The sequence below is a fragment of the Citrus sinensis genome, chromosome 6 (assembly GCF_022201045.2).
Source record: "Citrus sinensis cultivar Valencia sweet orange chromosome 6, DVS_A1.0, whole genome shotgun sequence".
NCBI lineage: Eukaryota > Viridiplantae > Streptophyta > Magnoliopsida > Sapindales > Rutaceae > Citrus > Citrus sinensis.
Window position 1 is genome coordinate 6,795,651 of NC_068561.1, and position 16,714 is coordinate 6,812,364.

At 32.5% G+C, this 16,714-nt stretch overlaps 1 protein-coding gene across 1 annotated transcript; it reads right to left on the minus strand.

Annotated features, from left to right (window-relative positions):
• Window positions 1-488: 488 nt before the first annotated feature.
• LOC102631031 (ras-related protein RABE1c-like) lies at window positions 489-4,227 on the minus strand. Its single transcript, XM_052443433.1, has 8 exons — window positions 3,838-4,227; window positions 2,611-2,683; window positions 2,416-2,516; window positions 1,625-1,690; window positions 1,390-1,487; window positions 1,241-1,303; window positions 991-1,083; window positions 489-901 (listed from the first exon to the last, which is right to left on the minus strand). The coding sequence occupies exons 1-8, from the start codon at window positions 3,908-3,910 to the stop codon at window positions 818-820; spliced, it is 651 nt and encodes a 216-aa protein (XP_052299393.1). The 5' UTR covers window positions 3,911-4,227; the 3' UTR covers window positions 489-817.
• Between the last annotated feature and the right edge of the window lie 12,487 nt (window positions 4,228-16,714).

A 16,714-nucleotide genomic window follows, 5' to 3' on the forward strand; every position in this document is an offset into this window, starting at 1 on the left:
TTCATTTCAAATCTTAGAAGGGCTTTTATTTGTATGTGACAAAATGATTTTCACTTTGCATAAATACAGCGAAGTTTTCAGAATTTAATGATTAATTTTTTAAGTTTTTGTTTTGTTTATTTAACCAAATAGATAATGTGCTGAATATATAACTATTGGGCGATTTTGATTTAATACTTTTTTATCTTATAAAATATGACTTAAACCCCCAAATTTCAAAGTGTTTTACCTTTCCTTTAAAAAAAAGTGTTATTTATTTTACCTTTCAAGCTCGTAGTTTCTTTAAAGCCCATCGAATCAAAGTTCTTTCTCTCAGTTCAATAGTTGATTTATTTTACTTGTGAAATATGAGGCATTTTGTTTCAAGTTATGTTAAGAATTTTAACAGGGTTCAAACTTCCAAGCAGAGAGGGGGGGGGGGGGGGACTGAACTTGTAGATATAACATCTCTACCTAGGCTCTCCAGGTTAATTTGTAACGAAGAAACATCCCAACAAAATCAAGTAAATGTAATAACTATCAATTTGTCTTTTCAATTGCAATACAATGACATTTTTAGCTTAAGGACAAAGACCTGCTTAATAATAATATCACACCAATACAACATCATTATCAACCTCAGCAGGCTGAATGTCAGGTATATAATTTTGGTAAAGCATCTGAAAGATTCATTCCCCATAGTTGTTAGGAGAAATTACAATCCTACAAGCACATGGTAACACCAATTCATGCCTTGGTGAATTGGAAATGACTTCCCCCAGAATTTGATTGCAACAAATGCAAAGATTAATGCAAACAATCTAGGTCTTCTCAAACCTCAAGAACCACAGCATGCTGATTTCTCCGGAGCAGCTGCCGACCCATTGGCCGGGTCTGGTTTACTGATCCTAATAGTTTGGGGCTAGAATTACAACATCAAAATTTTGAAACGTCAATACAAAATATCATGTCAATCATCCTCAGAAGAAGTTTATGAAACAAACTATTTACCTCTGCTTTCGAGTCACTCTCCACAAGTCTCTGCTTTATTTCTCTTGCAATTGAAAAGAACACCTGCTCCACATTGAAATTTGTCTTTGCACTCTGCACAAATTGCTCAACATTTTTAAGGGTATTAAAAGAAGTAGGCAGCTGCTCAACAGTTATATAATTGAGTCCCACAAAAGCAAAGGAACAACAAAATTTATTTACATCGGATGTTACAGACTTCCAATCACCACTCATTATTGAACATACTTACCGTCTCAAAAAATTTGATACCATATTCATCAGCTAATTCTTGGCCCTTTGCTGTTGGAACAGCCTATAAGAAAGAATTAAACGGTGGAGACCATTAGCCTTAGAAAAATAGAGCTGAAGCTAATCTTATAGACATGATTCATTCAGTACCCTTTTGCTCTCATCCATATCAGCTTTGTTGCCCACCAATATTTTGTTAACATTATCAGCAGCATGCTGGTCTATGTTCCTCATCCAGTTCCTGATGTCTACAAAATAATTGGATCAGAAAAGGGGGGGGGGGGGGTGGGACAAAACAATAGAAAGTTTCCTGTCAATTATCTTTTAATAAATAAGCCTAATGTGTAGGAACAGAACATTGAGAGAGAGAGAGAGAGAGGCATACTGTTAAAAGATGACTCATCTGTCACATCATAGACAAGCAATATGCCCATGGCTCCCCGGTAATAAGCTACGCAAGAAAAAAGTAAACAATGTCTAAATTATTTGAATAGAACAATTAAGTTGCACATTCAAGATCATCTGGTTTGAATAATTTATGTTAAACATTGAACCATGATAATAACAAATAACCATTAAGGAGGTCATCTAGAAGACGACAGAAACAACTCAACGCCTAGAGCAAATATGCATATCCAAAAATCTAGCCTTGTAAAGCAACGATCTAGTACAAACAAGCTTAATGACAGTGAGCCACTCCAAGGGTTGTTTGGTTATCTTTAAATTGTATACCACAGAACATAAACTCCCAATGAAGAAGAAGATATTATTTATATTCAGTAATTATCCAATGAGGTAATCTTTGGTCTAGAAGATTCTAAGCATCATAATAAATACCTAATGCACCCCAAAAGCAATATTTATGCCTCTAATAAGCAATTACCAGGAACCATCCAATATAAAATATATCTGCATTTTCTTATACATTTGACTCTGACTGTATGCTCTTTGTATATGTGCAAAAGAAGCGGTCATAGTTACTAGAAGCTGACAATTATATTCTTCTTTTTCTTCTCTTGAACTCGGGAAAATGACTACTTTTCACAAAACACAATCAGTTACCCAAAATTGATCAACCAAGCCAATATATTTCAGGTTAAGGAATAACATATTTGTTCCTCAATTAGAATATAGTCCTTCAAACCTTGAAGATTACTACAAAAAATTAGTAGGTACCTGTTGTAATCGTTCGAAAACGTTCTTGTCCAGCAGTATCCCATATTTGTAATTTAATGCGCTTCCCGTCAAGCTCGATGGTCCTGATCTTAAAGTCGATCCTGAAGAGATATTAAATGTATTAAATGTTCAGGAAACAGTTGAAAACTATAAAATTGAAAAATTATAACAAGTCACAAGGTTTTAAAATCAGACCCAATTGTGGTAATGAAGCTTGTTGTGAAAGAATCATCTGAGAAACGCAATAGCAGGCAACTTTTTCCTACACCTGCAAATTTACAAAGTAATGAGGATAAAAATAGGTACATAGCATGAGATACATATTTTTATCATATGCAAATAAACATGTATTGATTTGCTGTAAGCTAAAATAGAAGCTAATATCATTTACTATTTCAAAGAGCTGAAAAGAAAAACTAACACCTAAGCTGACAGGTCTGGGAGCTAATGATAGAATAAGTAGGCACACAATCTAAAACTCTAAACAAGTAGGATATATTTGAAATTGAGGTGCAGTAGTTTTTAAACACAACTATTGTAGAACGAGATCACTTGTCACTTTCAAGTATGAGTGGATAAGTGATTGCTAAAATTTTAACTACCAAGTAAAAGTGGGAGTTTACCAAACACTTTTGACTATTGTACTCTCCAAGTTTAAGCGAAAGGACAATAGTTAGAAGGACACCTATTGTAGCTTATCACTCTCCTCACTAGCAAGCTAAACAGATAGTCGGCCTAGCATATAGAGACTGAAGACAAGAAGCAAAAACAAGCATGTAGAGGAATTCAATCCCAAAAGCTACTAATCGTAGCATAATTAGCCATCTCAATCTCACAAGACAAATGAGGAAAACTAGACTAAGAGCATGTTTGGGATTGTGGTGGATTCTTAAATAAGTGATTATTTGAGAATCTATTCCCCAATTATGTTTGGATTATTAAATTATTTGAGTTATTCTGTTAGATCTATTATGCTGACAATCATCAAACAAGTGATAATCAAACATAATTTGAGAGTAGATTCTCAAATAAGTGGTTATTTAAGAATCCACCACGATCCAAAATGCGCACTAAGGCCCTGTTCGGTACTGCTGTTGGGGAAAAAGTGTTTGGCAACTATAGTTAGTTTGGAAGCTAAGACGATTTATCCCAAAAGTTGTGCGACAAATATGAAATTTCTTATTACTTGAACGCAATATTCACAAACACGTTAAAGCTTTTTATATTACCGCAGTTGTGCGCATAAAAAAGATTTATCTTAAGTATAAAAATAATGCTGAAGCCACATAATTGCGAATAGAAGTTAACACCATATGAAAGAAACCAACCCTATTGTTTGATCGAAAACAATACCGAAAATATCATGATATAATTTGATGAACTTAAGAGCAATAATAATATTGAATTAACAAAGGTACTTGCCACTATCCCCGATGAGAAGCAGCTTGATCAGGTAATCGTAATCGGCACGAGCTCTAGCCGGCGCAGTCGCCATCTAAGCTTTTTTTTTTCTTTTTATTTCTTCGATAAATAATAAGAAACAGGTCTCCTTGTCTGTCTCTGTGATTGTGACTGTTTAAGTGTTTATTTTCACTCGGATCTGCACCTTAAGGCAAGGCAAGGCAAGGCAAAGCTGGCTGGCTGGCTGGCTGGCGGGCTGTGACAGGAAGTCAAAGAGAAGTTGAGGTGTGTGTGAATCAAGAATCAAACAAACAAATTCTCGTTCTCCTCTTCCCTCTCGCTAACCTCAATTTAACCATACAAGTAACCAGAGTTCGCTCGGGAGGAATCTGCTGTGGCCTGTTCACGTGGCAGTATGGTCATCAGTTACTGGCTGTTGCCTGTTCCTTTGGTTAATTATTGGGAAATTATCGTCTTTTGAATAAAAACTTGTTTACACTTATGTAATTATTGTTGTGAAGGATGGCTTATAACATTCTAGCGAGTCAAAAGTCACAACGTGGGAAAATTAGCGTCTTCTCCCTCGTCATTTAACCTACAAATAAGTGTATTATTTCTCAAAATCATATCACAAAAAAATTGATTAACAAAAGTCTATTAATAATAAACTATCAACAAGATACTTAAATAACGCACGATAGTTTATTTGACGTGGACAGTTTAATTTTTATTATTTGTGTTTATTTAAATTTTATTATTATATTTTATATTATTAATTTAATTACTTATTGTTTATAATAATTTTAATAGTTGGTTCTATAATTCCGTCTGTATTGTTATTATTTTTTAGTATGTTATTACTTTGTTAATATAGCTTACTTAATTTATTTGCTTATATGACTGGTTTAACCACCTATCAAATTATTTTATTTTCAATAAAATTAAGATTTGCTCTTGTTTATATTTATCAGTGAATATTATTATTGTAACTTGAAGTTTACAACACAAATGAGGTGGTGAGAACCTAAAATTCTAACCTCATTAAAAATCAAAACTAGAAGTTCTAGTCATGATTTTAAAAGTTAGAATCTGAAGTTCTAAATACACGCATGAGGTTTCTACATATTTCATAATTTTTGTTTTTGTTTATATTTACATATTTTTATATTTATATTTTGATTTTTTTCTTTTGATTATTAATACAAGGTTTTCGAAAAATGGAAAATCTCACGAATCTATAAATTCTCGTTCTTAAAGTTTCTAGAAGAAACTAGCTTTTTTTAGGTGTTAGACACAAAAATGTACTTGAAAGCTATAGGTTTGGAAGGCACTATAATAAAAGAAAGCGAAACATCCCTACAGGAAATATCAAAAGCCATGATTTTTCTTCACGATCGTTTACATGAGAGCCTAAAAGCTTAATATCTGACAGTGGAGGATCCATTAATTTTGTAGAATAACCTCAAGGATAAATTTGACCACCATAGGCATATTTTTCTTCTAAAAGCTAAACATAAGTGGCTAAACTTGAGATTACGAGACTATGTAAGAGTCTTTGGATACCACTCTACTCTATTCCACATCATCTCAGAACTAATATATTGTATGGAGAAAAACTTACTAAAAAAAAGCTTGCAAAGACACTCTCTATTTTTCATGCATTAAACGTTGTCCTGTAAAAGCAATATCGAGAGCGTCGATACAAAAAATAATCTGAGCTAATAACATCTCTTTTAATTGCTGAACAAAACAATGAGTCCTTATGACAAATCATGAATAACGTCCAACTAGCTCACAACCATTCATAGAAGCAAATGTTAATACACATACAAATAGTGGACATAATTGAGGAGGCAAGAGAGGCCATGGTTATCACCCTCATGGTGGTCATAGGCATTCAAGACGTCAAAACAACAAGAATGGACGCCACTAGAAATGGAACATCTATGAGGGACATAGTGAAGAAAATGAAGTATAAAGAAAAAATGCTAGAAAATAGAACATCTATAAGGGAAGTAGTAAAGAAAATGAAGCATAATGAAAAAAAAATAGTAGATATAACAATGAAGAAATTTATTATCAATGTGGAGGAAAATGTCATTGGTCATGTACCTATAGTATGGACAAACATTTAGTAGACCTCTACAAGCATCTAACAAAGGGAAAAGAAAATTTGAGACTAATTTAATTGATAACTCAAATCATTAATTTGACTCATCTTGATGTCTCTGATTTTTTGAGGACATAGAAGGAAAAGTGATCGCTTAATTGGTAATGGAAATGTCCACATTAATTAAGCTTTCGATGTTGTTCCATAATTATTAAGTTACTAATATGTTAATTTTTATATTTTTGTAGTTTTATCATATGTACTTAATGTTCATATATAATCTTGATATCTAACATGAAATTTTGTTTGATGTAAGGTTATGGATTTTAGAAATAAATTATTCATTTTGGAATTGAAATCTGGAGATGTATGCTTGGCTGACAGTGCAACTACACACACTATTCTTCAAGATAAAAATATTTCTTAGAAATAAAGTACTTGAGGAAATGTAAATATTGTCTCTAGTCCTATAGACCTAATACATGGATTCAGAAGAGCTATACCCTTGTTAACAAGTGGAATAAAACTAATAGTCTAAAATGCTTTATATTCAACAAGATCTAAATGAAATCTTATGAGCTTCAAAGATATCTACTGAAATGAATATCATATTGATACTTTAAATAAAAATAATGTGGAATATGTACTAAAAATGTCTTAGGAAAGAAGTATATATTAGAAAAGCTCTGAGTATTCTCTTTAGGATTATATTATAAAATCATTAATGTAACTAAACGCTACGTAGTGATGAACTATTAGTTTATAGTTCCAAAAATGTTATATTGTGGCATGATCGACTTGGAAACCCATGATCTACAATGATACGTAGAATTATTGAAAATTCTTATAGACATCCATTAGAGAACTAGAAGATTCTATTATCCAATGAAATTGTTTGTACCACTTGCTCACAAGGAAAATTTGTGGCTAGATCATCTCTTTCTAGGGTTGATTATGAATGTCCAATGTTTTTTCAAAGAATTCAAGGAGATATATGAACCAATCTATCCACCTGTGGATCATTTTCTTATTTTATGGTTTTAATTGACACATCTGTACGATGGTAAGATCTTTGTTTAATTGTCCACAAGCAACGTTGCATTTGCAAGATTTCTTGCCCAAATTATAAGATTAAGGGCTTTTGGATTATCTAATCAGTTCAGTCTAGATAATGCTGGTGAGTTTACATTAAAACATTTGATGACTATTGTACATCAGTTGGTGTCAATCTTGAAAATCTTGTTTTACATGTACATATACGAAATTGAGTGATAGAAGTAGGGTTGGCAAAAAGGCCAGAGCCAATCCGCGAGCCTAAAGCTCGACTCGTATGGGTTGGGCTTGGACATGGGCCTAAAAGTACAACAAAGCCTACATAGATTGGGATTGGATAAAGGCCTAGGAAAAGTGCCTCAGCTTTTTAATTTATAAATAAAAATAAATTAAATTTAAACAAAAAAGAAAAACTCAAAATATTAAATTAATATGTTTTTTATATTTGTATTTGTGATTTATTATGTTGTGTTACTAATACTTTGTGTATTGGACTATTATTCTATTATCTATTGGATAATTATCTCTAATTTAAATTTTTTTACTTTATTAAAAAATTATTTTATATTTAATGGAAAAGCCTAGGCCCAGCCGTTTGGACGAGCTTTTGAAGGGCCTAGGCTTGTTATCAATAAGATGGGCTTGAGCTTGCCTTTTTCAACCCTAGGTAGAAGCATTAATTAGCGGTTGTAGATAATTGCAAGAACTTTACCAATATCTGCATAAAATCATTTTATTTTACATGCTACGACATTAATTCGTTTTAGACCCAATGCTTAGCATCAATATTCTCCATCACAGCTTGTTCTTGGTTAACAACCCGACATCTCTCAACACACATTTTTCATTGTGCTGTGCATGTTTGTATATCACCCCTTCAGTTTACAAAGATGGGACCTCAATGTTGTTTGTGGATTTATGTCGGTGTTAACTCACCTTCAATTATCAAATATTTTGAATCCTTAATGGGTGATCATTTCACTGTCGTGTTTTACAGATTTTCACTTTGATAAGAAAAATTTTCCATTATTGGGGAATAGAAAGCTGCTTAAAGTAAGCATGAATTTTCTTGAAAAGTTTTTGCTTTGTCTCATTGAGATTCTCATATCAATTACCAAATGCATTTATATATGCAGCAAAGGTAACTAATCACATATTCCAACTACTAATATACCAGTTTGGATAGTTGTTCCTACTAACAAGTGTCAAAGCAGCTAATGAGTTATTTGTTACACATTAGAAACGTGGTAAACAACTTGGTTCCAAAGACAATGCTCCTCAAAAAAGGAGAATGAAAGCTTAGGATATCAACATTATCTAAATCATTAGTTTCAGAAGAACTGATGGTCCCTAAAGAGACCGTAACTCCTAAAGAGCTATGAAAACATAAAATCAAGGAAAACTCTACAAATTATATTTATACAAGGGAAATGTGGGATCGTAATGAAATAAACATCAATAATATATTTTCATTCACAGTAGTTACTAAAATTTAAAATGATTTTGAGTCTCAAACTGTTGATGAATGTAGACAAATACATGATGGCCTTAATGAAAAAAGCAATACAAGCATAACTGACTTCTCTACCTAGCCGTGAAGTTTTTGAACCTATAGTCTATATACCTGAAGATGTCAAACCCGTTAATACAAATGGGTATTTGTAAGAAAATGTAATAAGCATAGTGAAATCATTAGATACAAACCATGATTAGTTGCACAAGGTTTCTCACATAGATTGGTATTGATTATACGGATATAGTATTCTTCAGTGATGGACACTATTACATTTTAATTTTTAATCAGCGTAGCGGTCTAAAAAAGACTCGACATGCATCTCATGGATGTAGTGACTGCATGTCTATATCGATCACTTGACACTTATCTTAACATGAAAATTCTTAAAGGATTCAGAATGCCTGAAGCATATAAATAAAAACATTGTAATTTGTGTTCAATCGAGCTACAATGATCCTTCTATGGATTGAAACAATCAGGATGCATGTGGTACAATCACCTAAATGAATATTTGATAAAAAAAAAGATTTAAAAATGATCCAATTTACCCATACATATTCATTAGAAAATTTGTGTTTGGATTTGCAATTGTAGTAGTTTATGATGAGACATGAACCTAATTAGAATTCCCGAAAAGCTCTTGAAAATAGCTAAATATTAAAATAGAGAACTTGAAATGGAAGATTTGGGGAAAACAAAATATTGGCCCGATTTGCAGATCGAGCTTCAAAAAAACAAAACAAAGTGCTTATCCATGAATTTGCTTATGTTGAAAAACTTTTAAAAATGTTTCAATATGGATAATGCCCATCCATTAAGCAGTCCTATGGTTGTTTGGTCTCTCGATCCTAAAAAGAATCCATTCCAACGTGAAGAGAACGATGAAAAGATACTTAGTCCAGATGTACCATATCTAAATGTAATTGGTGCTTTATTGTACTTAGCTCAACGCTTCAAACTATGCATTGCATTCTCTGTGAACTTGCTAGCAAGATTTAGCTTAATGCCACCATAGTGACATTCGAATAGCATCAAACATATCTTTCAATAACTTCATGGAACGGCAGACTTGGGTTTATTTTATTCAAGTGAGCCAACGGAGAATTCTGGTCTCATTAGTTATGTAGACTCAGGCTACCTCTTTGATCCTACAAAGCCAATTCACAAATAAGATATGTTTTCACTTATAATTGCATAGTAGTTTCATGTTGATTTGCTAACCAGACTTTCTTTGCCACCTCTTCCAATCACTCAAAGATCCTAGTGGTACATGAAGCAATAGATGTTTCAACAATTATATATGAAGACAATCTTGCTTGTATTCCTTAAATTAGAGGAGGATACACTAGGAGTCAGTCTCACACACCACACACATATACAACACACACCACAAACCAAAAGCGCATAGTAGCCTCCCCTCCGCTCCCCTCCCTCACGGCCTCACCGTCAAGTCAACATTCAACACAATAGCAGAACGACTGCTGCTCCTTAGTAGAAACACACATGCAGCCAATATCTATTCACTCGACAGCCGACACATGCTCACAATAGTCACCGCTAATGCCAACCGCCACTCGATCTCCTGCTCCAAGAGGATTGCGAGTGAATTTGCTATTACCACCTACTAAATCTGCTGCTCCACGCTCCACCATCACAGCATCACCAAGTTCCTCCTCCAAGCTCCATCCGAACTCGACAGGCAGAAACCCAAATTTTTGTTTGAGTTTTGAAGCTTCGAGCCTTCGATAATCGATGGTATATACTATATAGTTCAAATAGTTGTAATGTGTAATATATTATATATTATATGTTAAATTGTTAATTAGTAATTGTTAATAATATGTATTGTTGAATTTTAATAATAAATCAAGAATATTTGTGTATTCTTTTGTCAATTATTAATTTTTTTGTATGGATATATTAGGTAGATTAGTTATTAAAATTAAACATTTTGATATATATGATATGTGATGCAATAGCTTCAATTTCAACAAAAATGAACTAATTCAATTAACTGTACATTAAGTGTATGTTAAATCGTTAATTAGTAAGTACATGAAATGTGGGCATGAAATTTAAGGTTTGATAATAAGAATTAAGATATAGTTATGCAAATAATATTCTATTATTCAGGGAAATAGATAATTGGATATTATAAATTAATTAATCATTAATTTCTTGCTTTTCCTTTATGGAGTATAAACAATTTTGAATTTTTACATATATAGTTATACACCTAATCAATTAATCATATAGAAATATTTCGATGGAAATGTTGAATTAAACAAGTTTCATTAAATTAAATTTATAAATATTTGAATTGATTTATAATACTAATTAGATTATGTTAATAATATTTTTATGTTTTAATTTTTGAATTAATGATTAATAATTATTATTTTGAATGTTTAGATGGCTGGACACTCAAGATCGAATTTGATAAGTGGTGATGAAGAACAAAGTATACAAATGGAAGGAACTCAAAAGGGAAAGGAAATTTTAAAGCGGAAAAGATCACCAATGAAGAAAAGATATGAGACGTGGAATCATTTCACTTTGATTGAGGACAATCCAAACAAATGCAAGTGCAACTATTATAGTAGACAATATCAATGTCATTCAAGATTTGATGAGATTGCAAATATGAAAAATCATATAAAGACCTATAATGCATACAAGATAGTTCGAGAACAACAAGATGGAAGTCAGCAAAATTTCACAACTAAGGGTGGCGAAGGAAATGCAAGTAATATGGTTTTGGCTAAAGGATAGAGTCAAGATGCTTGTAAAAGAGTAGTCACTAAAATTATTATTATGAGTGAGTTGTTGCTTAGTTTTGTGGATAACCGAGAGTTTAGGCATTTCTGGAATGTAACTATTCTACAATTCATTATGCCATATGATTTTCGGATGTCATGGATTTATTTTTAGAGGAAAAGACAATGTTGAAGAGTTTGATTTGTGACAACAAGCAGCAAATGTCTTTTACAACTGATATATGGACTTCCGTTCAAAACATGAGTTACATGGTGATCACAACTCATTTTATTGATAGTAACTGGTGCCTGAATAGGAGGATTATCAGGTTTTGCTTGATTAAAGATCATAGAGGGAAAATTATTGGTAAAAGGATTGTAGCTTGTTTACAAGACTAGGGGATAAAGAGGTTGTTTGTAATAACTGTTGATAATGCCACTACAAATGATATTGCTGTTAGTTATGTCAATATGCAATTGCTTGCTTGTAAAAATGATGGTACACTTGTGTTGGTGGGATAGTATTGGTATGAGTGTTGTTGTTCACATATTTTGAATTTGATTGTTGTTTCAGGGTTGAATGAGTTGCATGCTACTGTTGTTGCTATTTGAAATATTGTGGAGTATATGAGATCCTCCACCACAAGTTGCAGACATTTAAACATTGTGTTGCACAGGTGAAAAGCCCGAACCGAACTGTCATTTTAGATTATCTTACGAGTAGAATTCCACCTATTTAATGTTGATGACTGCATTGAAGTTTCAAGCAACATTTGATAGAATGACAGAAGAGATAAACTTTATCAGGCTTACTGTTGATTGATTTGTATAATCAATTATTATAAATGCCAACGTGCAAGTATACACAACAAGTAATAAAGTGATGAGTATTCAAGATCGTCTCCACAGGGATTGATGTTACTCAAAATGCTAAAGCAATCACAATAGTGCAAATCAACTTAAAGACCAAAACAAATAATTGTCAAATAATTCTATCGTGATTAATAATTGCGAGAGATGGAAATAAAACAATGCTGTAATGAAATAAACTAAGTTAACTGTGTCTAAAATTCAATTGAGGATATAGTAGTTGAATGATCAAACTTTCATAATGGGATGACTGTTGTTTACCAAATTAGCACCAGTTGTTAGAATAAGTGTTGCAGCACCGGGCAGGATAAATCGGCATCCTCAGCTATCGCATGTTGGACGTCTCATACCTTTAAATCTATTAACAATGACCAGTTGCTCATATATTTATGGCACGACATTATATCCTTTAATCTTTCTACCTTACAAGGTGAACACCTATGTCTAGTGTGCCACAAATCTTAACTTCAAGTATTGCTTTTATGGGATTCAGGATAACCTAATCCAGGAAACTCGTCTTAAGATCAAGTAATACTCTAATAATGTCTGCTAAGACATGCCATTTTGCTGCTCTATCTTAACTGAAACTATTAAATGGGTGGTCAACTGAAATAACAATTATATACATAAAAACTATTAGAGTAAAATGCTACAGCAATATCATAACAACATATAAGAACAGTCAAGAACCCATTGGATTATTTGTCACTCAACTACAAGTAAATTTAGTTCATAATCTAGATGAGAAAAATAAACATAAACATATTGCTCTCGGAATACATCAAATCAATTAAAGGAAGAAGATAAATATAAGTTGAACACAGTAAAAATCAAAGCCAAGTAATTCTGCACAACTCTCCAATGTTGCCGAAACAATACTCTTCAATTCTGATCTTCTTCTTCGTTCCTTGTAATTATTCTAATGATAATTCCCTTTTTTCCGCCTTTCTTTGTGGTATTGCCTCATTTTTATATTGCAAATTAGGGTAAACATAAGCTCATGCATGTGTATGCGTTAAATTAGGAAGCATGTGCTGACCCGCGCCTAAATTTTCTCCTGCATTTACTTTCAGATTGCTACAGCACGGATTGCTCCAACATTCACAACAGCATTGTATTGCTCCTGATTGTGCTTTTCTTCTTTTATGACCGTCTTCTTTCCTCCTCTTGCTCATCTAATGTCTCAACATCTCCTCATGAATTAAGACTTTCCAAGAACCTACAATTATGCATCTATTTTTAGCACAAATTACTATGATTCAAACAAAACTTATTAATACTCAACTAAAATGAATGTTTAAGCAAAATGTAATCAAAATGTAATAAAAACACCTTATTTATTCTCTAAATGACCTTGATTCAAGTCTAGAATTGATGTAATAACTCTCATTTTCTAGAGTTATCACTTACTTTCTCAAGAAAGAAAATAATATTGAAATGGTAGACCCGCCTGAACCTAAAGATTGGAACAATATTGAATGAATTGTGAAGCTTTTAAAGGTATTTTATGATGTCACATTGTTGTTTTCTGCGTCTTAAAGTATGACTTCTAATCTTTATTATGATATTATTGGCTTAATTGAGAGTTCGTTAATTGTATTGCAAGTAAGTAAGGATCCTCAAGCGATTTCATTGGCTTATAATATGAGGGATAAATTTGAAAAATATTTTTGCCTCCATTCTTGATCCTTGAGCTAAAATGGACTTTGCTAAATATATTTTTTAGATCATTTTTAACAATGATAGTTTGAAGGTTGAAGAAATGACTAAGGCAGTGAAAAGAGACTTATTGAATAAGCTTTATAATGCATACAGTGCAAAACTAATTGGAATATATAGTAGTTGAGTGAATAAATTCTCCTAATGGTCTTGACTATTTTCTAATGGTTGGCTCGGTTGCTGTAGTATTTGCTACAGCACTGAGCAGAATCCTTATGTATCCTAAGCTGTCGTATGTTGGATATCTTATATCTATATGCAACCTAACAGTGATCAGTTGCTATGCCAACATAAGATATAGCATTACACGCTTAGGTTCTCTTTACCCTACAAGGTGAATCCTTATGTCTAGTTCATCATTAATTTTAAATCAAGCATGGCCCTTTTGGGACTCAAGTAAAACTCAATCCGGGAAACTCAATTTAAGATCAAGTATTGTTCTTATATGTTTCACTAAGATAGGCCCTTTTGCGGCTCTCTCCTAACTTGTATCATTAAATGGGTGATCAACTGAAATAATGAATAAAAATAAATACTATCAAAACAAACTGCTACAGCAAACATGCAGCAACACATATATTCAGTCAATAAACCATCAAGATTGTTTATCACTCAACCACAAATAAATTTAGATCATGGTTTGTAAAAGAAAAATAAAGAACAAGTTTCAGCCATGAAACACATTCCCATAAATAAATAGAAAACGAGAAAACAAGAGAAGAATAAGAAGGATTGAGCTCCCAATTGATTTATGTAAATTCTCCTCTTGTGCAGCCCTTAATCCCTCTCTTGAATCTTGTTTTTCTTTTGTTTCTTTATGTTTTTCTCCTTGGGTGACGGCTCTACCTTTTCCTTATGATGTGTGCTTATTTTATAGTTGAAAATTAGGGTAAACGGAACCCTAGGGCGCGCATAAGTCAGATTAGGAAACTGCATATCGCAATTCTGCAGTTATCCCGCGCAGAATTTTCTCTGTCGTTGTTCCAGAATTACTACAGCAATGGTTGCTATAGCAACTGCACTGTTCCAAATTTGTTTCAACTCTTTTGTAGCCATGTTCTTTCCTTATTTTTGCAAGCCTATTGCATAGCATTCCTTCTATGAATTATAAGCTTCTAGAAACCTACAATTATGCACACAATTTGAGCACAAATTACTTTAAATCGAGCAACACTTATTAAGACTGACTAAAATGATTATTTATGCAAAATATAACAAAAATGCAATAGAAACACATAATTTACTCTCTAAGTAGTATTGATTTAAGCCTAAAAGTGTCATGATAACTCTCATTTCATAGAGTTATCACTCACCCTTACCTTGAGGGCAAAAAAGTAGCATCTGCAGTGGAAAGACATTCAAATTGACCCAATTTAACCTGAATTGACCTGAACTCAATTCAAATTGTATCTAATCTGAACCAAACTCAACATGATCAAGTTATAAGTTTGGGTTGAGTTTTGATGTATTTTTATCCAACTTGACCAACTCAAAACCTGATCAGGTTGATCCGAATAGATCCCAACCCAATTCTGCCCCAGTTCTAACTAAGAGAGATATAATTAAGCATATTTCATCAAACTTCTTCTACACTCATGAGCTCCAACAAGATAAGAAAACTTATTTCAAGTAAATATGCTGCATTGGTAATTTTACTAATCTTTTTACTAAGGCTTTGCCCACGTCAACATTTGAGAAGTTAGTCCGCAGTATAGGCATGTGTCGATTCAACAAACTAAATTGATATTACGAGAGGGCATTTCGTTAGAGGAGCATATTTTGAAGAGAAGAATTCTGCAACTATATTGGATGAATATGCACTATGTTCCTTTTCCTTTGACTAGGCTTTTTTCTCATTACAATGTTTTGACAAGGCAGTGTTAATCATATCTAATTCCATTTTTTATCTAAAAAATTGTATGTAAAAGAATGGTGAATCTAAGGGGAGTGTTGTAAATGCTAGCTTCATATTTTGGTCAGGCAAAAGTCCCACAGAGGAAAGTTGGCATCTCGTCCCCCCTTAATTTAACGTATTATGTCTCAAGATCATATCATAGAAAAATCAATTAACAAAAGGTTACTAATAATAAGCCATCCACATGGTACTTAAAGTGCTTTGTTTTAGTTCAAAATTTTGTGTTATTTATTTATTTCATAACAATTATTATCTTTTCAATAAAAATTTAAAAATAATTTTCCTATTCGGTAGGAATTAAACCTGCATAGGGCTAGACCGGCATTTTTGGACTAAATTTTAATAGATAATATTAAAAACTTCTTCCTCATTCTACTAATAAAGACCAAATGTTGTATCATTTTGAAGGTGTGAGGAAAATTCTAATTAAGAGTGCCTACTAATAGGTTGTGCTTTCGATCGGATTTGGATTAAGTTCCAAGTTTGATTAGATGGGAATTAATTCAATGGAGTTTATTCATATCCAAATCAATTTGGTCGAATATCCTACTAAAGAAAAATATACTAAATAAGATAAAAGTTAAACATAATCTAACCTAAATTCCAAAATCATAAATTAGTTGAACCCTACCCACCCCTAAAGGCTCGAATCAAGCTAACAATTCATGCTCAGTTGACCAACTGCATGCTGATGACAAAAAGTACTAGCTCTTAAGATAAAGAAAATGATATTGCTCTCTCATACTCGTCCCTTCTTCTTTCTTCCTCAAGAAGTGAGTAACTAACTAATTAATTAATCTCATTGTACTTGATAAAATCAACAAACAAAGCCCATGAATGCTTTCTTACGGTGCATTTATTTTGCAAGAATTGAATGAATTGGGATCGTAATAGACTGAAATTAAGATAAAATGAGAATTAAAATAAGTTGTTTACTTAACTTACAACAATCAAAATTG